At 35.6% G+C, this 27510-nt stretch overlaps 1 protein-coding gene across 3 annotated transcripts in view; it reads right to left on the reverse strand.

Moving 5' to 3' along the window:
- Positions 1-27510, reverse strand: part of EEA1 (early endosome antigen 1) — a 164162-nt gene that overhangs the window by 5452 nt on the left and 131200 nt on the right. For all 3 annotated transcript variants that reach the window (XM_030938815.1, XM_030938814.1, XM_030938813.1), the window contains 8 exons: positions 24844-25174; positions 24037-24138; positions 21360-21554; positions 10098-10280; positions 4052-4237; positions 2358-2489; positions 1205-1390; positions 27-265 (listed from right to left, as the gene is read on the reverse strand). In XM_030938815.1, the coding sequence (XP_030794675.1) occupies positions 27-265; positions 1205-1390; positions 2358-2489; positions 4052-4237; positions 10098-10280; positions 21360-21554; positions 24037-24138; positions 24844-25174 (1554 nt within the window). The remainder of the gene's footprint in view (positions 1-26; positions 266-1204; positions 1391-2357; positions 2490-4051; positions 4238-10097; positions 10281-21359; positions 21555-24036; positions 24139-24843; positions 25175-27510) is intronic.

The raw sequence follows: 27510 nt of genomic DNA on the forward strand, positions 1-27510 counted from the left end.
ACTTAATTTTACTAGATATCAATCACCTTTCCAGTAGTGCTCTCCTTTCATCTTGATTATTCTGAACCGTTGCTTCTAATACTGCAATTTCACCCCGTAAGTCATCCGTTTGTTTCTCGAGCTCACTAACTCTCCGTTGACTAGATTGCCACTCCTTCTTCACAGTGCCTAAGTTTTCATTTAATGCTGTAATCTGCATGGTAAGTTTAGCCTCATTTTCTTCATGCTTCTTCATTCCTACTTCCTTTTCTTTTATTTCAGAATGCTGAAAAAAAAGGAAAAGTGGGGGGAAAATCTATTACAAAAGTAGTACAAAATAATATGATTTATTAAATTTAAAATACTGGCAATATAAATACTATTGCTTCTTTGGGAATAGAGGCAGGAGAACATATTTCATTACACATTAATAAAACTGATTCCACAATCATCTATGTAATACGAATTGGCTCAAAGGTCAAAATGCTGAAATGATGGATAGTGACCATCATGATAGTGAGCTAAAGTGACACAATATGAGATATTTTTCTCCACCAGAGCAGGAAAGACACATATGGTTAGGGATAGCAAGGTGCCCTAGAGACAAAGCTGAAATTTCCTTATTCCTCCCAATTCCATATGCTTTCTTTTCTCTATCAGTCTGCCAAAAACCATTATGAAACCTTCAAATGACTGTTTGAAGTTAAAATTGAAACTCTTCAACTAAAACATTCAATGGCCAAGTTATCTGGGCATATTTGGACTTAATTCAATAGAGGAAAGCCAGATGCTTCCCATCTGGCATGTGCAACTTAGGAAAGGAAAAGCAGACTTTGTTCATCATAATTTCAAACTCAAGTTTCCGCTCCCCCTTATCAACATTCGCTTTGACCCAACAAATGGGTTTCACATGACTAACATTCACACCATTTACCAGATCTACATAGTTGTGCGGTTATTTGGTTTCTGACACTTCAAAAAAAAAAAAAAGTTTTTAAAATTTTATTTCATTTCAGTGTTCACTTATATAGACAGAAATATGGTTACAGGGTAAAATATTTCCAAACACATGTCAGCTATTTAAACAAATAAGATCTCCTTTCTTAATCAAAAACTAAAATGTTAGGAAAGCATTTTAATCAGATCTCATAAGTAGAATAGTCCTCTCACTGGATTGACTTAAAGCTCTACTGCAAAACATACTTCCCCTGATTAATTCACTGACCAACTTAGCTTCTTTCTCAATAAATTCTTTCTTCATTTCCTCTTCTTCCTTTTTCACCTGGTCTTTTAGTATCTGCTGATTTCTCTTCTCCTGTTCAACAGCTGCCTTCAGGGAGTCTGCTTTTCCTTGAAGTTCTAATTTCTGCTGAATTAGAAGCTGTTTAGCATCCTTAAGATTTGTTATCTCCTGTTGAAAAAGTAGGGCCAAAAATAAATCATCCTTCATAGTAAATATTTCAAAATGTAGCTAACATTTATGCAATTTATCACAATAGATTGAATATAGGTTTTACTCACTTACGAAATTCTTAAAAGTTCAGTATTTTAAATAATTGGTTAAAAAATGCAAGATTATATGTCCTGCTCAATCATTTAAATCCAGGTGACAAAAAATTATACGTTTTGATTATGTGGAGAAAGAAAACAAACTGTACTCTCTATTTTGCCTTTCCTCACTTAACGTTTACTGATCATCATTTAGTTATCACACATTGAGTTAGGTTCTGGGGACATAACATAAAGATGAATTATACACATTCCCTGATTTAAGGAAGTCGCATTCTAGAGGACAGAGGAACATAAAGGGATAATTAATTAAAAACCAAAATGATAACTATGCTGACAGACACAAAGGGCATTATGAGTGCTCTCAAGAATCTAACCTTTTTTAAGAAATTAGTATTTTACAAAGCAAATAATAAACAATTAGTTTTCTTCAATGGGTACCCTATCTATGCTTATAACAGGTAAAATGTTAAAAATAACAGATTATGAAAGGACTTTAGGAAGAAAAATAATTGAATAAACAATCCCTTTAAATCTTACTTCTAAACTCTTTCATATTTTGAAATTTACTACCCGTGAGCATAATTTTCTAAATCAATACATCTCTTGATTATCATTTCGATGAGATCCAAACTCTTAGGGTTACTTTGCTTCATCGGTAATGTGAAAACAAATGTAACAATTTCAATATGTGTACAGGTATTATGCAATACAAAAGCACTCTGGCAAGAGTATTTGTCAGAAACAACAGAACAATTTGCCTAGCACACAGCAAGTTCTCAATAAATAAATAAATATGTATTTGTATATATATTTCTTTAAAGAACAATATAACACAGAAGGCAGGAAAAATGATTATCTTAACATACCTTTATGCTTTCTTGTTTGTGGGACATGAGTTCTTCATTTAGTTTAGTGATTTCTTTTTCTTGTCTACATTTAATTTCTTCTATCTCTGCCAATTTAGACTTTTCATTTACTAGTTCTTTTTCTTTCAGTGACTGTAGAAAAATGATATATTTTAAAATAATTTTAAAGCAAATGCTTAAGTGAAAATGGGTGTAATAAAAATGACTGCTACTATTGATGACACTGGCTCCTGCCCCTTTCTACCTAACTTGGGCAAATTACTTACCCTCTCTTGTTTCTTGCCTGTTTCCTTATTTATACAGTGTGAACAATAATAATAAGATAATTGTAAAGATTAAATAGTTATAGTTAATATTGTGAGATAAAGAGTACCTGGTCAGAGTAATGATGCTGTAAAATTTAGCCAAAACTACCATTCTTACTCTTATAACTCCTATTTTATTACTATCACTATCTTTATATAAGGTATCTAGTTAGGAGCACTACATATTATCTCAGTTAATCTCTACTATATGTAGATTTCTAAATCTCCATTTTCTAGGTGAGGAAACAAAGGTTTAGGAGACATGAAATAATCTATCAGAGGTAGAGCCAAAACCAAAGCAAGTCTGTCTGATGTAAAGCTCTCACAACTAAACTCCTATAAACAACAGTTCTTTTTATTTTTGAAACAGGGTCTCATTCTATCACCCAGGCTGGAGTGCAGTGGTAAGATGATGGCTCACTCACTGCAGCCTTGACCTCCCAGACTCAAGCTATCCTCCCACCTCAGTCTCCCGAGTAGGTGGGACTACAGGCATGCACCACCATGCCCGGCTAATTTTTTTTTTTAATAGAGACAAGGTCTCACTATGTTGCCCAGGCTGATCTTGAACTCCTGGGCTCAAGCAATCCTTCCTCCTTGGCCTCTGGGAGTGCTGGGATAACAGGCATGAGCCATCAAACCTGGCCTTATGAACAATAGTTCTGTCAGAATTCTCTAAACCTGAAGCACAAATCATGAATTTCATTCCAGCTTCACCATCACCACACCCACAAAACATTTTTAAATTAAATTTCAGGAACTGAACCACTCAGAATATACCAAGAATTTTAGGGATTATACACTGCAGAGTAATATCCTGTCAGCTAATAGGAATGTATGATTTCAACTATAAAACAAAAAATAAACTCTTTCCTAGGATCTGAATTTTTCTTTCATATAGAATTTAAAGTGATTTTTAAAATGTACTGGTCATATAGTAATAAACGAATGCTTTCAACTTTGTAACTTAATAAACTCCTGAGACACTCTGGTTCTTAATTTTAAGAATTCTTAACACACTTAAGAATTATTTCTAGATCTTTTATTATCTCATTCACGCATCTAAAGGATAATATGTTACATGAGAAATAGTTGAGGAACTATATTATCTTTCCTGAAATAACCAAGGATCTATGGTGTGAAAAATTGATTTGTCTGTAAAACTAAAAAGGGCAGTAAGAAAAAAGGGTAGAAATAACAAGGAGGCCATTAAGAAGTACTTCCTAGCATTAAAATCCCAATGATCAAAAGTGTCAGAAACTAGAGGTCCCTCTGAGAGAGCTGTTGAAAATAAGGATGATGCCTGTACTGAATAAGAGGTTTGACTGGATGATCTCTAAGACAATTGTAACTCTAAGATTGTAGATTTAGGTCAGAAACATGCAATACCTTTTCTTTCTGAATGTCTTGTAGTGCTTTATATTGCTCCTGCAATTGCTGTTCTTTCTTTGCTGAATCCTGCTCCAATGTAGCCTTGGCAGTCTTCAGTTCTTGAATCAATTTATTTTGATTTCCAATTTGATTTCTGTTTGAAATCAAGTCCTCCTGTGCTAGAGAAAGCTTCTCTTCTATGGACTTACAAAAACAATTTTCCCAAATTATTATATGCCATGTTTTTAGTAAATTCAACAGAAACATAAGTTAACATAAACACTGTAGAAAGCAATATACTAAAAAAAAATAGCATATTATACCCATCAGTAAGACCAGGTAAAAGAGAAAGAATTCTAAAATATTAACTCTCTTGCTTACAGAAAACATTTATAATATAAAATATTTAGTAAAATGGAAGCAATTCCAAACCCTCTAAAAATAATCTATTTACTAATAAATATTTAAAGTATTTGCTGAATGTTGATCACATCTTCAATACTGGCTAGTTGATATGAAAGAATACCAAGTAAGTAGGGACCATATCAGATACATTCAGAGAACATATATATGGTTAAAGTCATAAGGCAATGTGAAAGAAAACAATTTTAAAAGAGATATAATTAAATGCTTCATCATGCATACATATACATTTGGTAGGTTCTATGATGTCCCTTGACATGCTAAAAATAGTAATAAATTGTATGGTGTTGTGACATAGTGGTTTTTGTCCAGGGTTCCTGAATCAAAACTCCCATGTCCTTTGTTACAGTTTTTTGTTACAATGTTGGGTATGTTAGGCCTCAGGAAACAGAATCTCCTCTCCTGCCCTCCTTCCACTGGTCCCTAGGCAGGCCTCTAATCTTCTTCCCCATCCCACTTTCTGATTGTGGGTCTTAAGACTCTTCCCTGAGAGGGTCCTGCCTCATACCCTGGGTTAAAGAATGCTTCCATAAAAATCCAAGAGCACTGGGTTTGGGGAACTTCTAGATAGCTAAACATATGGAGGTTCCTGGAGGGTGGCGTGCCCAGGGAGGGCATGGAAGCTCCGTGCCCCTTCCCCCATATCGCCCTACACATCTCTTCATCTGAATTCTCTGTAATATCCTTTATAATAAATCAGTAAATATAAATAAGTTTTCCCTGAGTTCTGTGAGCTGGTCCAGCAAACTAATTGAACCCAAAGAGGGTGTCATGAAAACCCAACTTGAAACCAGCTGGTTGGTCAGAAGTTCTGGAAGCCTGGATTTATGATTGGTGTTTGGAGTTGTAGGGAGCAGTCTTGGGGATTGAGCCCCCAATCTGTGGGATTTGACACTATCTCTAGGGAAATAGTGTCGGAATTGAATTGGAAGACGCCCAGTTGGTGTCTGCTTCTTGGCGTGTGTATGGGAAAATCATCCCCCTATGTTTGGTCACAGAAGTCTTCTGTGTTGATAATTGTTGTGGTGTGAGAGTAGAGGAAAAACACAATTTGAGAGAGTTTTTCCTGAAACAAATAGGAAGGATTATTTTGTCACAGAATAAAAATAACTACTTCACAGTTGACAACCTGATCAAGTCAACGAAAAGAGAAAATTCAGCCAAACATCTGAGGCTGTATCCTGAGAAGGCACACTATTCTCTTCTCATCTATATCGTAGAAGCGGTGATTGTCATTTAACATAGTCCACAGTTGTTGACTGTTTTAAAGCCCAAGTATTTTGAGAAGAAGAAGTTGGGGAAAGGGGAAGATTCTTCACTCATTACACTTCATTTGGGGATAAATATGGTAACAGGTAGGTAATGGGTATGGTAAGAACCTTGCCACTCTCAGCTGCCACTGCGAAGAATCAGCAGGGTAAGAAATCCAATTGATCTCTTTCATCAGATCTGGAAAAAGCTGATCTTTCTTAATCTAGAGGTACAGTTCCTTTGAAAAGGAGGCAGAAAACATAATTTATGAAAGGATCCCTGCTGAGTAGGCTTGTATACAGCAAGTATTCAGTTAAAAAAAAAAAAAAATGAAATAAACAAAGATCTTACTTATGAGGATTCTTAAGCTTCCTGAAAAAGAAAGTTTACTTCTTACCAGTAACCCAGTTATATCTTTCTGATATAAATTAAATCTTAATTTTCAATGACTGCCAGTAGAACACTAAACCCCTTGAGGCTTTTTTCAGGAAAGAATTAATGTCAGCTAGTTCTTTACTAACCAGGCAGCTAACCATTAATTGAGAACACTAAGACAGAACAGAAGGGTACAAGCTGGTCTCTGTCTTAAGGGAGTTGAGTACATCGCCCAAAAAGCAGAACAGGCATGTAAAATGGAAGCTATGCAGGGCAGGAGGGTATACTCTATGTGCCAAATGCACAGAAAAACAGTGTGAGACGCTGTGGATTGGGGTTTACAGAAAGCTCTATACAACATGTGGGAACTGACCTATGTGTCACAAAGGTGAGAGTGATTTCACATAAAAAAGGAGAAAAGTTGACAAAGTCCAGTTCAAACAGTCTACAACAACTATAATTAGTTAATAGAGATCATGATCTAATGTTTAAAAATACCAAGGCTTGTTAGAGTCTGGAAAGCACCCCTAACCTCTAACCACAAGATTTCCAAAAAGCCCATGGTTTAAATAACAGCCTATAAAATTGTAAACTCACTAAACCCAGTGACTTACTTTTTAAAGTCAAGCTCAAAATTTAGACTGCTCCATGAAATCTTTTCTGAAGGTGCCAAGACATACTGTTTTCCCCTGCCTCTGAAATTTCATTTGTCATTCAATGACATAGATGAACATTTATACTGTCATGCATTTTATATGTTCTTTTCATCTTTCTTATTACAAATTATAATAATATTGCATATTATTTCATCTGTTCAGCATCTCTTCCCTCAGAGAACCCCATCTTCCATTCCATGGTTTCACTGGGACTATCTTTAACCCATCTACACCTCTTGAATAGGCAAATCCCTAAATGGATCAAATACCAACCTTGACCCTGATTATGCCAATCACATTATAGTACCCTAGTAAACAAATGATTTCTGCAGTGTTCTATGGTAGCTATTGTTTTTGTCTATTCAGCAAGTTTTCCCATTCTTTCTTAAAAAAAAAAAAAAAAAAAACTTCATATTTTTAGTTGTTTTTACTTGATTTCTGATGCAATGATATAGAGAGAGTACTAGGCTAAGAAGATTTACATTTAATTCTAAATCTATTATCCTAGAATTTTCACTTCACTCAGCGTGTAAATTTTACAGCTAAATTCTACCCCTACTTTTCCTGGACAACACAGAGTAGTGCACAGCATAACCAATCCGAACTATCCAGTCAACAAACTTAAGTACTCCATAAGTAATCCAGCAGATGGGGTTAAAGGCATAGATCAGGTCAGGCTACCTTTCACTTTAATGGTGTATAGAATGGACACTGTTAGCCCATGCTGTGCACTGCTAACCCATGGTAGATAGCGTTGACATAGGTGGGTGTCATGTTACAAGGCTCTGAATCTCTCCTCTTCTCTCTCTTATATACAAGACCATACAACATCACTGAAGCAAAAGAAAAATAATAACTGATGGCCATCTCTTATCTAAGTCTATAAATATCTGAACTTCCCTAGGAATTTACCATTAAAAAAAAATTAGCTTCCTAAGTAGTTCATACACTTCTCATTTTAAAAGCATTTATATAACATTTAACAATCTTTATTTTGTATAAAAAATTCTAGTGAAATGATGAAAGAATGGCAGACTTTGAATCAGAACTAAGATTTAACCATGGTTCTGTTATTGTATAGCAGTAGTCCTGTCTTCTCTGCAAAAGGAAGCACTGGGCCTGCTCTCTTTAGCAAAAGAAAGCTTTGGAATACAGGATCTATCCAAGGTCCCTTAATAAATTGTAAAACTCTATGGCAGCCTTGTCCCTCAGCTTTCTCTTTTTGCCCATATTTACATTTGAGTTACTCTTTCATGTATGAAATTATTCGTACACAACATAGCTTTCAAGCATAATAAAAATTGCTGGCTTAATGAAAGAATATCAATCAAATCAACTAACATTGATGATTTAATGTTTGTTCCTGTTACTAGCTTATGCTTTGGGTAAATGACATCCATATGGAAGGAGTGTGATTTCTATAAGACTCTTCCAATCAATCATTAAGTTTCATCTCTTCTGTCACTTAAATATCCTTCAAATTCATGCACTTTTCTCCATCCTTGCTATTACCAGCCCACACCACCATCATCTTGCACTTAGACTACTGCAAAGTCTCCTTTCTGGTCTTCACATTCAGCCCTGTTTCTCATTCCTCAATCTGCAGTGAGTTATTTGCCTAAAATACAAATGTAAGTAACTTCCTTTAGTGGTTCCTCACTGTTTTTAGGCTAAGCCCAAACTCTTCCACAAAGCTTCCTTGACTTTCAATACTTTCGGTAGTGTTGTAAGGACAAATAACAATAATTTAACACTACCTAAATCTTGTGTGGTATTTTTTCTTAATAACAACTATTGCTAATTTTTACCTCCACATAGATAGATACATAGATACATAGATAGATATTCTACTGGCACTGTGAAAATTATTTTACCCAATTTCCTATCTCTTTGTCAAATCCTTGCAGCTAGGTATGGGTTCAGTCCTTTTGTTTCTTCTCTCTCTCCCATTAATCTCCTCTATTTCATCCTGTTTCATGTTCGTTCTAATCAACTTATACTTCAACTATTAGAATTTATGGAGAAAGAAAGTAACCTCTTAACTCATCTCTCCACCACTAGTCTATCCCAGGTCCAATCCAAGCTGTCTGCAAGCCACTACCAGGTTATTTTCTAAAGTACTATTTTCTTCATTTTACTCCTCTATTTAGACTTTTCACTTTTTCCCCTCAAATATAAAATCCAATCATCTTTGCTAGGCATCTAAGATACTTCACAATTTAGAGCCAAGCTTTTAAACCTTAATTCCATACATAAACTAGTATACCAGCAAGGCAATTATGCTAACTATGTGCTTGCTTTACTCATTCTTACTACAGCACCTTTTCTCAAATGTGCCCCTGAATAAAACGACCTTTCTCAGGAGTCTCTATGTATTCAAATTCAGGACCTAATCAAGTCCCACCTCCTTCATAATTCCCTATAACAGCCTATGGATAAAATATATGCTCTCTATCTAAATATAACATTTTAATATTCTTTCATTCTCAGAATTTTGCAATATGCACTTTATATTAAATAAACAAAAATCCCAAACATAGGAAAGAAACAGAGAAAGCATTTCCCGTTAAGAAAAAGAGAGAGAGGAAAGGCTGAACCTTCTGTGAGAGAACACAAATATTCAATTTTCCTTAGAAAACTAGTACTTTCCTGTGACCTAAAAATTGTTTACCCTTTTCCCATTATCCTTAAATTTAATAAACTTGATACTTTATCTATAATCAAATAATGTTACCAAAGGTAAAATTTCTATACATTGTTATATAATTAAGGGTAAGTTTATTTTGAGCTATAATCTCCTAATTTTAATCATTAGGCAATCCAGTAATATTGGGAACTTGACAAATATTATAACTAAAGTCAGAATTGCCTGACAAGCAATGGTAAAATTGCTTGCATTTTTTCACAAGCGGTTTATATTTAGAACTTAACAGCAGCCTATCTTTAACGTTATTTGCACATAAAGACAGCATAATATTTACATAAGTTAACAGTGTCACAATGAAGATATATCCAAATTATCTTACTATTACAAATACATCATTTTTAAATGCCCACATTTATGTATATCATTATTTCGTTATAATATAAACAATTTTTTAAAGCATGCTAATACAAAAATAATTTAACAGAAAACAGCATACTATTCCACAAATACTAACATTTCCTTGCCCATTTGGATTCAAATAGATCATTTAATAAATGTCTATAAAACTTACTGAGATTTTATGGTACAGTATAGTTTACTATACCTTAAGATCTTGACTAACATTTTCTTGCCCATTTGGATTCAAATAGATCATTTAATAAATGTCTATCAAACTTACTGAGATTTTATGGTACAGTATAGTTTACTATACCTTAAGATCTTGCCTGGTGGCTAGAAGTTCAGATTCCTTCCCATAGAAATCAGATTGAAGCTGTTTGAAAGTTTCCTGACTTTTTTCATAGTTGTTTTGTAATACTGACATTTTCTCTTTCTCTGCAGCAAGTTCCTGGGCTGCCTGTGTTAACTGCTGCTGTAGTTTATTCTCAAGCTCTGTCTGAAACATACAATAGTTACTTAAAACAGTATGCATTCCAAAAACCAATTACAAATATAAAGTAAAATCCAGACACCTAGAAGAAAATTCCAAACAATAAGATGAACTGTACTTATGCCTCAAAATTCTACCTCAATGAGGTAAATTACTTATAAAGTCAAAGAATTACAAAATCTTAACAAGTCTCAAGTTAAAAACCATAAAATACAAAAGTAATTAATTTTTTTTAAAGGCATTTCACTGGGAAGTACTATCAGGTGTCAGGAGAAAGAGTAACAACTACATTCTGAGGGAACATGCAGTGCTAGGTGCCTCAGCTGACATAATTTAAGGTGGAACTAAGGGAAACTTGTACATGAAAGAAAGTAAGAAGCCATTACTTTGTTGAAGTATTAATATATAGTTTCTACTCTTGGAAATGCAAGAATAACAAGAAATTTCTACAAGTCATCTTAATTAATATCAAGGCAGAAAAAGAAAATCTCACAAAGTTTTAAAGCTCCTGTAAACTCTAAACTTGTCTTTAGTCTTCAAGAAGATTCAGGAGATATGCACAAATTATGACATAGTTAAAACATATACATACGCATAGTATGAAAATAGTTATTTGACTTTCAAAATACACTACTCCAATAAAATCAATGTTGAAGTCATTAGTAACTGCCATGTTCTAAAATCCTATATTCTTATCCTTGTCAGCACCTCACTTGACCTCTCAGTTGTACCTGATACAGTTGATTATGTCTCCTTCCAGAAACACTTTCTTCAACTGGTTTCCAAGGTACCTTATATTTTAGGTTCTCTTCCTACCTTACTGGTCATAACTTCTCAAAATCTTTTACTAGCTCCTTTTCCTCTGCTACTTCTGTGAATGTTGAGACACCCCAAAGTTCTATTGCTGACTCTCTTTTAATCCATACACTCTCTCCTTAGAAGATCTCAACAAGGCCAGACATGGTGGCTCACGCCTGTAATCCCAACACTTTGGAAGTCCGAGGTGGGTGATCACTTGAGGTCAGGAGTTCGAGACCAGCCTGACCAACATGGTGAAACCCCGCCTCTACTAAAAATGCAAAAATTAGCCAGGTGTGGTGGCGTGCACCTGTAATCCCAGCTACTCAGGAGGCTGAGGCAGGAGAATTGCCTGAACCCAGGAGGCAGATGTTTCAGTGAGCCAAGATGACACCACTGCACTCCATCCTGGGTGACAGAGAGTCACCATCTCAAAAAAAAAAAAAAGAAAAGAAAAGAAAAGAAAATCAGATCTCAACTAGTCCCAGGCTTTAAAGATCTTCTTTACAACTGACTCCCAAATTTATGTCTCTAACTGCTCTAACTGCAACCTTTCTATCTGAACTCTGGATTCTTATATCCATGTATCTTCCTGATGTCTCCACTCGAATGACTGACATATCTATAGTAAGCAGAAATCTGGATTCCTGACAGCAGCCATGAGCATCAAAAAGCTGCTACTTCCGAGTCTGGCTTGGGGAGCGGGGCCCGCCATTGCTGAAGCTTGAGTAGGTAAACAAAGTGGCTGGGAAGCTTGAACTGGGCAGAGCTCACCATGGCTCAACAAGCCCTACTGCCTCTAGACTCCACCTCTGTGGGCAGGGCATAGCTAAACAAAAGGCAGCAGACAACTTCTGCAGACTTAAACTTCCCCGTCTGACAGCTCTGAAGGGAGCAATGGTTCTCCCAGGATGGCGTTTGAGCTCTAAGAATGGAGAGACTGCCTCCTCAAGTGGGTCCCTGACCCCCAAGTAGCCTAACTGGGAGACAACTCCCAGTATGGGCTGACAGATACCTCATATAGGTGGCTGACCCTCTGGGATGAACCTTTCAGAGGAAGGATCAGGCAGCAATATTTGCTGTTCTGCAATATTCACTGTTCTGCAGCCTCCACTGGTGACACCCAGGCAAACAGGGTCTAGAGTGGAACTCCAGCAAACTCCAACAGACCTGCAGCTGAGGGATCTGACTGTTAGAAGAAAAACTAACAAACAGAAAGGAATAGCATCAACATCATCAAAAAGGTCATCTACACCAAAACCCCATCTGTAGGTCACCAACATCAAAGACCAAAGGTAGATAAAACCACAAAGATGGGGAGAAACCAGAGCAGAAAAGGTGAAAATTCTAAAAATCAGAGTGCCTCTTCTCCTCCAAAGGATTGCAGCTCCTTACCAGCAATGGAACAAAGCTGGATGGAGAATGACTTTGACGAGTTGACAGGCGTAGGCTTCAGAAGGCCTACGTCTTAATAACAAACTTCTCTGTGCTAAAGGAGGATGTTCGAACCCATTGCAAGCAAGCTAAAAACCTTGAAAAAAGATTAGACGAATGGCTAACTAGAATAAACAGTGTAGAGAAGACCTTAAATGACCTGATGGAGCTGAAAACCATGGCACGAGAACTTCGTGATGCATGCACAAGCTTCAATAGCCAATTCGATCAAGTGGAAGAAAGGGTATCAGTGACTGAAGATCAAATTAATGAAATAAAGCAAGAAGACACAGTTAGACTAAAAAGAAACGAACAAAGCTGGCAAGAAATATGGACTGTGTGAAAAGACCAAATCTACATTTGATTGGTATACCTGAAAGTGATGGGGAGAATGGAACCAAATTGGAAAACACTCTTCAGGATATTATCGAGGAGAACTTCCCCAACATAGCAAGGCAGGACAACATTCAACTTCAGGAAATACAGAGAACGCCACAAAGATACTCCTTGAGAAGAGCAACCCCAAGACACATAATTGTCAGATTCACCAAGGTTGAAATGAAGGAAAAAATGTTAAGGGCAGCCAGAGAGAAATGTCGGGTTACCCACAAAGGAAAGCCCATCAGACAAACAATGGATCTCTTGGCATAAACCCTATGAGCCAGAAGAGAGTGGGGGCCAATATTCAACATTCTTAAAGAAAAGAATTTTCAACCCAGAGTTTTATATCCAGCCAAACTAGGCTTCATAAGTGAAGGAGAAATAAAATCCTTTACAGACAAGCAAATGCTGAGAGATTTTGTCACCACCAGGTCTGCCTTACAAGAGCTCCTGAAGGAAGCACTATACATGGAAAGGAAACTGGTACCAGCCACAGCAAAAACAGGCCAAACTGTAGACCATTAATGCTATGAAGAAACTGCATCAATTAATGGGCAAAATAACCAGCGAACATCATAATGACAAGATCAAATTCACACATAACAATATTAACCTTAAATGTAAATGGGCTAAATGCCCCCAATTAAAAGACACAGACTGGCAAATTGGATAAAGAGTCAAGACCCATCAGTGTGCTGTATTCAAGAGACCCATCTCACATGCAAAGATACACATAGGCTCAAAATAAAGGGATGGAGGAAGATCTACCAAGCAAATGGAAAGCAAAAAAAACCAGGGGTTACAATCCTAGTCTCTGATAAAACAGGCTTTAAACTATCAAAGATCAAAAGAGACAAGAAGGCCATTACATAATGGTAAAGGCATCAGTTCAACAAGAAGAGTTAACTATCTTAAACATATATGCACCCAATACAGGAGCACCCAGATTCATAAAGTAAGTCCTTGGAGACCTAGAAAGAGACCTAGACTCCCACACAATAATAATGGGAGACTTTAAAACCCCACTGTCAATATCAGACAGATCAATGAGATAGAAGATTAACAAGGATATCCAGGACCTGAACTCAGCTCTGCAACAAGCAGACCTAACAGACATCTACAGAAATCTCTACCCCAAATCAACAGAATATACATTCTTCTCAGCACATCGCACTTATTCTAAAATTGACCACATAACTGGAAGTAAAGCACTCCTCAGCAAATGTACAAGAACAGAAATCACAACAAACTGTCTCTCAGACCACAGTGCAATCAAATTAGAACTCAGGATTAAGAAACTCACTGAAAATTGCACAACTACATAGAAACTGAACAACTTGCTCCTGAATGAGTCACTGGGTACATAATGAAATAAAGGCAGAAATAAAGATGTTCTTTGAAACCAGTGAGAACAAAGATAACATACCAGAATCTCTGGGACACATTTAAAGGAGTGTGTAGAGGGAAATTTATAGCACTAAATGCCCACAAGAGAAAGCAAGAAAGATCTAAAGTCGACACCCTAACATCACAATTAAAAGAACTAGAAAAGCAAGAACAAACAAATTCACAAGTGAGCAGAAGGCAAGAAATAACTAAGATCAGAGCAGAACTGAAAGAGATAGAGACACAAAAAACCTTTCAAAAAAATCAACGAATCCAGGAGCTGGTTTTTTGAAAAGATCAACAAAATTGATAGACCACTAGCAAGACCAATAAAGAAGAAAAGAGAGAAGAATTAAATAGACGCAATAAAAAAATGACAAAGCGGATATCACCACCGATCCCACAGAAATACAAACTACCATCAGAGAATACTATAAACACCTCTATGCAAATAAACTAGAAAATCTAGAAGAAATGGATAAATTCCTGGACACTTACACTCTCCCAAGACTAAACCAGGAAGAAGCTGAATCCCTGAATAGACCAATAGCAGGCTCTGAAATGGAGGCAACAATTAATAGCCTACCAACCAAAAAAAAAGTCCAGGACCGGAGAGATTCACAGTTGAATTCTACCAGAGGTGCAAGGAGGAGCTGGTACCATTCCTTTTGAAACTATTCCAATCAATAGAAAAAGAGGGAATCCTTCCTAACTCATTTTATGAGGCCAACATCATCCTGATACCAAAGAACAGAAGAGACACAATAAAAAAAGAGAATTTTAGACCAATATCCTTGATGAACATTGATGTGAAAATCCTCAATAAAACAGTGGCAAACTGAATCCAGCAGTACATCAAAAAGCTTATCCACCACAATCAAGTCGGCTTCATCCCTGGGATGCAAGGCCGGTTCAACATATGCAAATCAATAAACATAATCCATCACATAAAAAGAACCTATGACAAAAACCACGATTATCTCAATAGATGCAGAAAAGGCCTTTGACAAAATTCAACAGCACTTCATGCTAAAAACTCTCAATAAACTAGGTATTGATGGAACCTATCTCAAAATAGTAAGAGCTACTTATGACAAACCCACAGCCAATATCATACTGAATAGGCAAAAACCGGAAGCATTCCCTTTAAGAACTGGCACAAGACAAGGATGCCCTCTCTCACCACTCCTATTCAACATAGTGTTGGAAGTTCTGGCCAGGGCAATCAGGCAAGAGAAAGAAATAAAGGGTATTCAATTAGGAAATGAGGAAGTCAAATTGTCCCTGTTTGCAGATGACATGATTGTATATTTAGAAAACCCCATCGTCTTAGCCCAAAATCCCCTTAAGCTGATAAGCAACTGCAGCAAAGTCTCAGGATTCAAAATCAACATGCAAAAATCACAAGCATTCCTATACACTATTAACAGACAAACAGAGAGCCAAATCATGAGTGAACTCCCATTCACAATCACTACAAAGAGAATAAAATACCTAGGAATCCAACTTACAAGGGATGTGAAGGACCTCTTCAAGGAGAACTACAAACCACTGCTCAACAAAATAAAAAAGAGGACACAAACAAATGAAAGAATATTCCATGTTCATGGATAGGAAGAATCAATATTGTGAAAATGGCCATACTGCCCAAAGTAATTTATAGATTCAATGCCATCCCCATCAAGCTACCAATGACTTTCTAAAAACTACTTTAAAGTTCATATGGAACCAAAAAAGAGCCCGCATTGCAAGGACTTCATGACTAAAACACCAAAAGCAATGACAACAAAAGACAAAATAGACAAATGGGATCTAATTAAACTAAAGAGCTTCTGCACAGCAAAAGAAACAACCATCAGAGTGAACAGGCAACCTACAGAATGGGAGAAAATTTTTGCAATCTCCCCATGTGACAAAAGGCTAATATCCAGAATCTACAAAGAACACAAATTTAAAAGAAAAAAACAAACAACCCCATCAAAAAGTGGGCAAAGGATATGAACAAGCACTTCTCAAAATAAGACATCTATGCAGCCAACAGACACATGAAAAAATGCTCATCATCACTGGCCATCAGAGAAATGCAAATCAAAACCACAGTGAGATACCATCTCACGCCAGTTAGAATGGCAATCATTAAAAAGTCAGGAAACAACAGATGCTGGAGAGGATGTGGAGAAATAGGAACACTTTACACTGTTGGTGGGAGTGCAAATTAGTTCAACCATTATGGAAGATAGTGTGGCGATTCCTCAAGGAACTAGAACTAGAATTGCCATTTGACCCAGCAATCCCATTACTGGGTAAATACCCAAAGGATTACAAATCATGCTACTGTAAAGACACATGCACACATATGTTTATTGCAGCAAAGACTTGGAACCAACCCAAAAGTCCATCAATGATAGATTGGATTAAGAAAATGTGGCACATATACACAATGGAATACTATGCAGCCATTAAAAAGGATGAGTTCATGTCCTTTGCAGGGACATGGATGAAGCTGGAAACCATCATTCTCAGCAAACTATCACAGGGACAGAAAACCAAACACTGCATGTTCCCGCTCATAGGTGGGAATTGAACAATGAGATCACTTGGACACAGGGCAGAGAACACCACACACCAGCGTCTGTCGGGGGGTGGGAGCCTTGGAGGAGGGATATCATTAGGAGAAATACCTAATGTAAATGATGAGTTGATGGGTGCAGCAAACCAAAATGGTACATGTATACCTATGTATCAAACCGGCATGTTGTGTACATGTACCCTAGAACTTAAATAAAAGAAAAAAAAAAAAGCTGCTACTTTTCCCAATAAATGGCATTACCATCTACCCACATGCACAAACCCAAGTTATCCTTGATCCTCTTCCTATTACCTCTCACTTTTGAATCTATCAGAAAGTCCTGATGACTCAACTTCCAAAATATATTCACAAATCATTCACTTCTAACACTTTAGTTCATGCTATCATGGCATACTGTCCAGATCATTCCGATAGTTTTTCAATGCCTTTCCTGCTTGCTCCTTTATTTTCCCTTTAGTCAATCCCCACCATTCTCTGTTCTAAATTCTCCAATAGAGTCGAATTGCCCTTAGAATAAAATATACCATTCTGTTATCTCATAATCGAATTTGCATATAAACGATCTGGCCCCTGTCTAATTATCTGAGTTCATCTCATGTTACCATCTCCCTCACAACCAAATTAAACCATATTAGTCATCTGTTTTTAGAAAATACCAATATCAATTCAAATCTTTTCAGCAAAGCTTCTTTGATCATCCAACCTTTAGTAGAATTATGTCCCATCACTATCTTTCATACCTTTCTGTTTAGTTTCTCTATCCACTAAAGTATAAGCTCCACAATAACAGGTCCCATGTCTGTTTTGTTCACAGCTATGTCTTCAGCACCTACAATTGTGTCATGGCATAAAATAAGTGCCTAGTAATATTTCTCAAACAAATGAATGAATGACAAATAGACTGGAGGGCCTGGAACATTTATTAGGCCATATTAACAGCCTAGATAAGAGAAAAAGAAGTCTGGACTAAAGCTGTAGCAGTGGAAAATGAGAAGGATGGATTCAAGAAACCTAGGAAACAGAGTGATAGGAATTGGTGTTAACTGCCTATGGGGGAGCAGAGAGCTGATCTCCCTACACAGTATCTGATAATATCCCATGCCATCCATCTTCCTTTCATAGAGTTCTTCCTCCAATTAATATTGAAGAACTGCTGGATATCTTTTTCACACTGAAGGTCATAATGCAATTACACATTTTCTTTTCTAAAATACTACTTATTTTCTTTAACATTTTTTCATAAATCTAGGTTTCTTACTCTTTAATTATCGTTCTCTTTTTTTTTTTTACTATACTTTAAGTTCTAGGGTACATGTGCATAACGTGCAGGTTTGTTACATATGTATACTTATGCCATGTTGGTGTGCTGCACCCATCAACTCGTCAGCACCCATCAATTCATCATTTATATCATGTATAACTCCCCAATGCAATCCCTCCCTCCTCTAAGCTCTCTGTGAAGTCTCAACAAAGGCCATAATAGCTCTTTGGGCTCATGTTTGGGCTTTCAGTATTTTTCCTCTGACAAACTCATCCATTCTTTTAAAAATGATTAAGAGCTTATTTGCTAGAACAGACAAAGTTCTCTTTGAAGAACTCAAATCCATTAGTGAAGAAGTTAAATGGAAAACAAAAAACAAAAAACAAATAAATGCAACAGTTGATAACTGCTCCATTATATAATACGGTTTTTTTCCACTTACATTTTGCTTTCTCATTAAATTATAAGTTGCTTAAGAGTAAGGGGCCATATCTTATTCATTTTATATTTCCACATTAGATTTTGAACAAAGTTGGTAAGGGATTGTTGACTTAACAGCATGCTTTCTTGATTCTAGATCAGTAACTCCCAAATAGTCTTATGCTATATATAAAATGTTTTAAATCATCTTTAGATTACTTACAATACCATTAGGTAACACAGCATTACAAAATAAATGCTATGTAAATAGTTGTTTTTACTGTATTTTAAATTTTGGTATTATTTTTAATGCTGTAATATTACTTTTTATTTATATATATGTAGAAAATGTATAAGTGCATTATGACCTTCAATGTGGAAAACTATGTATCTATAGATATCTATTTATATATATAACTCTATAGCTGTAGACATAAAACTACATATCTAGATATAATGTGTGTATATATGTTTTATATATATATTTAAGTGTGTACACACATACATCTATACCCATTTAAACACTATCCTTGTTTTCCCTACTTCACCATGGGCCAGTGACAATGATAACTTTGTCACAGCCTATTACTACATGGTCTACCCTATACACTGACACTCCCAAGTCACAGTTTGCTATACTTCCATATAGTATCCAACAACTGTTTTACTTCCACATTGTATGGGTCACAGTACTAGAAACTTTAAATACATTATCTCAATCTTTACAACAACTCTATGACAACATTAAATTGAGCTCAGAAGGATGAATCATTTCTCTATGACCAGTAAGTTAATGTGTGTCCAAATTTAATAAAATTAAACAAAATTTAAATTCAGATCTGCCTGACTTGACCACCTCTAGATTACTTACAATACCTAACACAACATAAATGCTATATAAATAGTTGTTTTACTGTATTTTAAATTTTGGGTGTTTTGGTTTCATTTTGTTTTGCTTTTCTGAGACAGAGTCTCACTCTGTTGCCCAAGCTAGAGTGCAGTGGCGTGATCTTGGCTCACTACAACCTCTGCCTCTGGGGTTCAAGTGAGTCTCCTTTTGGAGCCTCAGCTTTTGGAGTAGCTGGGACTACAGGTGCACACCACCATGCCCAGCTAATTTTTGTATTTTTAGTTGAGACAAGGTTTCACCATGTTGGCCAGGCTGGTCTCGAACTCCTGACCTTAAGTGATCCACCTACCTCAGCCTCCCAAAGTGCTGGGATTATAGGTGTGAGCCACTGTGCCCAGCCAATTTTGTATTATTTTTTAATGCTGTACTGTTACTTTTTATTGCTTTTCTTCTCCCAAATATTTTCAATTCCAACTGCAGTTACAGAATCTACAGATATGGAGGGTCAACTGTACAGGCGATATATATTAATCACAAATCCAAACAAAATATTATTATAACTCACAATTTTTAAATAAGAAAACAGGCTAAAAAGACTTGTATTTTTTATTTCATAAGTTACGATGCTGTAAAAATGAAGATTTTGTAAATATTTGGATACAAGGCTAGTATATTTTGAAGAAAATGACCTCAGGATATGAAAGCATACAACCAAGTATGCACTGTGATAATTATATGTTGACTTTTGATTACATATGGTAACACAAACAAAATAATAGACACATTTGTCTACTCTTGGCTGTATTATTAGAGAACTACTATTTTGTTAAGTAGCATAATAATAGTTACAAAAACAGTGGTCAACATAAAATGTGTATTTTTGATTGTTTTTATTTACATACTTTGTACTTTAGTAGTATGACAGCCAACTCTTAATGGCATGATATATTTAGTTTATTCTACATACTAGGGATTCTACGGTCTTCTCCACAGACCAATTAACATGGACATACTAACAGTAGAGAAGGAACTCATTTTGTTCAAATATTTCATATTAAGTATAATCCATTTTTACCAACTCTTGGTCTGGACAAGTATTAAAACACTTAAGAATAAAAAACATGCTCAGTAATAAATTAGAATAGGTTTAGAAATGGAAACCACTAAAATATTAAATAATTAAAACTATATGAAGCTTTATGCTAGTGAATGTTTTTAAGATACCCCACTTTGTAATTTTTGTTCTCAGCCCTTAATAAGAATGATTTATTTTAAATTCCTTTAAATTTTTCTAATACACTATGAATGTTGCACAAATTATTTCCTTAAGTGTTAGTTATATATTACTACTACCAGTAGTAGTAGTAGTAGTAGTAGCAGTAGTAGTAGTAGTAGTAGTAGTAGTAGTAGTAGTAGTAGTAGTGGTAGTATTTTGAGACACAGTTCCTCTGTCACCCAGGCTGAAGTGCAGTGGCATGATCTTAGCTCACTGCAACCTCCGCCTGCTGCTCCAGCTTCCCAAGTAGCTGGGATTACAGGAATGCACCACCATGCCCTGCTAATTTTTGTATTTTTAGTAGAGACGGGGTTTCACCATGTTGGCCAGGCTGGTCTTGAACTCCTGACCTCAGGTGATCCACCTGCCTCAGAGTGCTGAGATTACAAGCGTGAGCCACTGCGCCTGGCCAGTTATATATTATTTTTAATAAGGTAGTTTCATGTCTATCAAATGATTAGTACTATAATTTTAAATAACAATTATCTGACAACAGAGTTATAGTGAATGGAAATCCAGACTCAGGTATTTGATAATACATTCAAATGCTTTCATACATTAAACTTGGAAAAAATTTAACTTATGTAAACTTTTCTATGTTGCAACTCATCTGTCTGTATTAATCATCATACTATTTTCTTAATTGTCAAGTTTTTCTTCCTATAAAAAGTAAACAAATATATCACTACCTTCTGTAAAACAGCAATTTTAAGCTCTCCTTGGAGTGCTTCAATTTGTTTTTTCTTCTGTTCACTTGATTGCTTTAGCTCATTTATGTTCTCCTGAAGTTGTTGCTCTTCTTTTTCCTTTTGTTTTAAAGTATTCTGGGCCTGTATAAGTTGTTCCTGCATTGAATTGAGTTCCAATTTCAACTGATGAGAAGCCTGAAAGAAAAAAAAAATCTATTTAGCCTTAATTTGTTCATTCAAAAGACAATTTACTGAGTAACTACTACACTCCAGGCACTACTCTAGGAAGAAACTACTGAGGCTGTTGGCTACAGATAATTAATAAAGATACCTGCCCTCATACTGCTTTTATAACCAACACTATTCACTATTAGGTGACATGCTGGATTAATCTTTATTATTTGTTTAACACTACCTTTCTTTTTAACTTATAATTGTATAGTTACAGCTTGTAAATGATTTAGATTAGTATTTTCTTGTATCACGGAAAATAGGTATGTCAACATCAATGTCTAGATTGCTGGATGTCTACTGTCTTTCAAGAACATTCTCGGCCAGGCGTGGTGGCTCACACCTGTATTCCCAGCACTTTGGGAGGCCGAGGCGGGCGGATCACGAGGTCAGGAGATTGAGACCATCCGGGTTAACACAACGCAACCCCGTCTCTACTAAAAATACAAAAAAATTAGCCAGGCCTGGTGGCGGGCGCCTGTATTCCCAGCTACTCGGGAGGCTGAGGCAGGAGAATGGCGTAAACCCGGGAGGCGGAGCTTGCAGTGAGCCAAGATCGCGCCACTGCACTTCAGCCTGGGCAACAGAGCAAGAGACTCCGTCTCAAAAAATAATGAAAAAAAAAGAAAAAAAAGAATATTCTCATATGCCACTAAGCCCGTTGGCCACAGCTGTCACAAAGAATAGCTCTATAGTAACTATGACAAAACCAAAATCACTTTTGACAAAATACATTTAGTATCTGTCTGATGCCATTAAAATTACACTGCACAGGCCAGGTGCTCACGCCTATAATTCTAGCACTTTGGGAGGCCAACGCGGGCAGATTAGTTGAGGTCAGGAGTTCAAGACCAGCCTGGGCAACATGGTGAAACTTGTCTCTACTAAAAACACAAAAATTATCCAGGCATGGTGGTGGGCACCTGTAATCCCAGCTATTTGGGAGGCTGAGGCAGGAGAATCGCTTGAACCTAGGAGGTGGAGGTTGCAGTGAGCTGAGATTGCACCACTGAACTCCAGCCTGGGTGACAGAGCGAGACTCTGTTTAAAATAATAATAATAATACACTGCAGAATAGTTGCCTCATTTAGAGATCTGGGGCATATTTTACTACTACCTTGTTTGTACAATCCACCAGGATATGTTTCTGCTCAAATTCAGTCATCATACAGAAGTCACACTGAGGTTCCTCTATCACCAAGGTAAATCACTATTATATCCCACCCTCCAAACAAAGTCATGTTTTCATGTTCTATGCATATTTCACTAAGAATCTAGCATTACATTCGAGCATTTGACTATATCCAAAGTTACCTTTGAAAAAATGTTACTGTTATACATAGATGTCTCAGCTTATCTCCACAATGAATAGCAAAATATTTTTATGCAAAATAGGAGTCAAACAGTATGACAATAAGGATGATATGATATAATATGATATGATATGATATGATAACCAAGGACAAAATAATAACTAGTATGAGCATTTACTGCATTATAGTCAGTGTCCTGAGTACTTTAACGATATTAACACATTTATTTCTCACAATAACTCTACCACATAGATTCATGTAGACTCTATCATATAGAAACTACAGCACAGAGGCTAAGTATTTTGTCTAAAAGATGGCAAAATGGCATAGCTAATAAATGGCATAGCCAGAATATAAATTTGGACAATCTTGATTCAGAACTTGGGCATGAAGCAATTATAATCTTGCTACTTACATGGCTGGCATCTACAACACAAGTCTGCTTTCAATCAACAACTAGAACACAATCACATCAAATACTTGTCAGTACTACGTCTTGCTCCTTTATCAAATCCAATTTTCTCGAAAGTTGCATGCCTGGACTCTAGTAGCTCGCAGGTATGGCTTCAGAGAGTAACAACCATATATTATACCCATTTGTTTACTCGTTTGCTTGTCTGTTTTTGCTGGAAACAACAGAAGCACTAACCACAGAAAAATATTTTGGTTGCTCTACAACAATTATCAAGTATACATTAGTATGAGTATAAATGTCCATGAATTAAAGAGCCATAAGAGTCCATGAAATAAAGGTCATTTCTATGGAAAGCCTTTTACGATTTTTTTCAATCATAAAAATGGTCCTTAACTCTGTAGTCAGCTGACTCAATTTTCTACCTTTATTAATTATATTTCTTTATCTGGACCTTTGATTATAAACTAGCTTAAGTCTTTTTAATAGTAGGTAAAATATAAATAACAGTTTTAAACTATATACATGATTTGTTATATTTCAGAGAAATAAACCTATGACCTAAATATCAATGTGAAAATGCTTATTTTTCTTAAAACTATTAAAAAAATTATCTGTGGAAATGCTGCCAAGAACAAACATACTTTATATATTTATTTGAAAATATAAAGACCTTACTATACTTTATACGTTTTATGTTACAGAAAAAAGAAAATCTTACCTCCTTCTCTTTTTCAAGTGACTTTTTCAGTTCCTTCTGTTCCTTAAGTGTGTTCTCCATCTGCACTTGAAGTCGATGCTTTAATTCTTTGCAAGTTTTCTCCTTAAAAAAAATGAAAACTATATTACATAAAAAATATTTGTAATAACCTTAAGAAGTTTAGTTTATAACCTTAGTAAGATACACACGAGGAAATAAACTAAAATTATCGATGAGCTGAGACAGGATCATCCATTTCAATGATAAAACTAGGAAAATATTACAGAAATAATGGAGGAGAGACAACAAAACACTAAGGGTTTTGATCATCAACCAAGTCACAATGACATATTTTAAACAATATTAAGATGATATCTTAGAACACTTTAGAAATCACATTTTATGTCACACAATTCATTATAATTAACTTGCCACACTACTTTTACAGCAATGGGCTTCAAGAAAATGGAAGCAAGAAAACTTAGAAAACAATAAATTAAAAAGTGATCACAATAGGAAAGGTGTACAGATAGAAAATGTTTTCACCAAACAGAAAGGAACATAATAACACACATGAGAAAGACTGTGATATTCAACTGAAAATATTCTTGGCCTTCAGAAAATGGTGTGCTCACAGGTGTATACACACCCACATTATTATCTTGGGCTTCTTCTCAGGTTAAGCAATCCCAATTAATTTCCTCATAAGAACTACTTTAAATTATTTCAATGTGGAAAGAAAAGCGAACTGTGAATTAAGCAGAAAAATCAGTACATTTTAAATAAAATGATCACTTCTACTTAAGAAAGTAAATGTAAACTACTAACCAAGTCTAATATAGCAGCTTTTCCTTTCTGATTCTCCTTTTCAAATTCACTTTTGGAGTTTTTCAAAGAATCAGAAACTTCTGATAGTTTCTCCTTTACTGTAGAAAGCTCTGTCATTAAAGCTTCTTTCTCCATTTTTACTTTTTGTAGTTCTGTTACTGTTGTTTGAATTCTGTTATTCAATTCCTCGTGCTGAATCTTTGCTTCTTGACTTAAAGTTTCATATTCTTGTTTCAGGATTTTTTTTTCTTCCTCTTGCTTGGTAAGCTTTTGCTTGATATTTTCAAGGGCTTCAGATTTTTTCTGTAGATCCAATCTTGTACTGGATACTCTAAATATTTTTTAAAAATCTTTTTAAATAACACATAATTTACTATTTCTATTTACCATTCAAAATTAATCATAAACAATTACTGAGTTCTGAAACTTTTTTTGTATAGTTCACAAGTAAAAATCTAATTTCATAAAATCATACCACTGAAAAATACTTTAGAACATCTCATTTGATCATTTAACAGATGTAGATTATTTTTCCCAAGTCATATAAGTTAGTAGTGAAGACAAAACTATCTAAGCTTCCTGACTTAATGCATTTTTGTCCACCACAACTAATTCCCAGGGAAAAAAACTATGTATCACAGACCCTTTAGTCTATAACAGCCAGAAACGTCTTTCCATAAAGAATCTATTTATTATGTTAGTTCTCCAACACAGAGAGAACTTTGTCTCTTTCCTTGAAAACATGAAACACATTATGTGCGACAGCTCTTAAACTTCAAAATATTTATGGCTAACCCAGAAAAAAATAAAAGTAAAAAAAAAAAAAGAAATATTTTATTTACAATACAGAGGGAAGACAAATGATTTACTTTAACCCTAGAACCTAGCAGATTATACAAAGGCTTTGTTATCATTTGTTCCTTAATATAGGTCTCTTATATACGAATGAAAAAAGCAACAAGAATGAAGAAATAAAGTTATAGCTTTAGAAAGCTATAGACTTTTATTGTTTTCATAAAAGAAACTATGCAAATTATACTGCAAAACCCCCGATACACTATAAATAATAGCCATTTTTAAAGTCAAAACCAGATGCTAAGTAACAGTATTTCTAGAATGCACACTAGTTCCAATGTAATCAGAATAAATTGATAACCAATAAAAATAATTCAACAATATGTTAAAGGGAGGTTGTTAAAAGATGTACTAATAAAGTATTTGAAATTGTGTATTAATACAATATCAAAACTGTATTTATACCTCGAAATCTAATTTTTTAGTTCTAGAAACACACTTTTACCTCCTTAAAAATAGCTAGAAAGGATGTTAAAGCTTAATAGGTTCACAAGATACTATGCCTGCCTGATTTTTAAAGGTCCAAATGGAAAAGTTATTACACTAATATTATTTTACCATTTTAATGTAGTTAAAATCCCTGTCAAGCAACCCTAAAATTAAGACTTGGTATATTTATTTATAGGCTGCTTAACTTCTTCAAAATTAATTACAAAATCACAAGATTATGTGAAACAAAGAAAGCAAAACAGAAATAGAGGCTTACATAGTCACTGTGAAACTTCTTGTTTGTTTTTTTTAAGTAACTCAAAGAAGAAATACATGAGTCCTACAATCATAGTTGGAAATTATAATATCTCTTTCTTAGAAACTGATAGAACAACCAGAGGAACAAATTGGCAAGAATATAGATAATAAGAACAGCACCGTAATTGTTATTTATAGGCCACTCCACCTAATAACACAGAGTACATATATGTGCACATGGAAAATTAATTATGATAAGCCATATGCTGGGCCTTAAATAAGACTTATTTTCAAAAGTTTGAATTTTACCAAGAATGTTCTCTGACCACAATAGAATTAAATTAGAAATTAGGGCCGGGCGCAGGGGCTCATACCTGTAATGCCAACACTGTGGGAGGCCAAGGAGGGCGGATCACGAGGTCAGAAGATCGAGACCATCCTGGCTAACACAGTGAAACCCCATCTCTACTAAACATATAAAAATTAGCAGGGCATAATGGTAGGTGCCTGTAGTCCCAGCTACTCAGGAGGCTGAAGCAGGAGAATCGCTTGAATCTGGGTGGCAGAGGTTGCAGTGAGCCAAGATCATGCCACTGCACTCCAGCCTGGGCATAGAGTGAGACTCCAGTTTCAAAAAAAAAAAAAAATCAGTAACAATAATATATCTAGGAGAGCCTCAATATTTGGAAAGTAAACATACTTATAACCTACACATTAAAGAAGAAATCACAAAGGAAATCAGAAAATACATTAAACTGCAGAGGAATGAAAATACATTGTAAGATGGGAGGGTAACATTGGGTGTATAAATTTAAGTGGGCTCTCAAAAAGGGAAGCCCTGTATCCTCTTATATGGGCTGAGCCCTGGGCTCATGGGTGGGGTTTAGTCAAAGTCTCAATATGTTTATCTGATATAAGAGCAGAAGGGACCCCAGCCCTCCTTGCCTAGGTAGTACTCTAGAAATGTAAGACCTCAGAGGAGAAATGTATGTACAGAGTACATAGACAAGAAAGATCTTAGTTTTAAAGGTTTTCCTACCCCAATAGGATGTGGGAGCCCTGTAAGTGAATTCTGAACCATGAGATTAGAACATAGAATGAAAATGGGTCCACTTCCATTGGGTC

The sequence above is a fragment of the Rhinopithecus roxellana genome, chromosome 10, assembly GCF_007565055.1.
Source record: "Rhinopithecus roxellana isolate Shanxi Qingling chromosome 10, ASM756505v1, whole genome shotgun sequence".
Classification (NCBI taxonomy): domain Eukaryota; kingdom Metazoa; phylum Chordata; class Mammalia; order Primates; family Cercopithecidae; genus Rhinopithecus; species Rhinopithecus roxellana.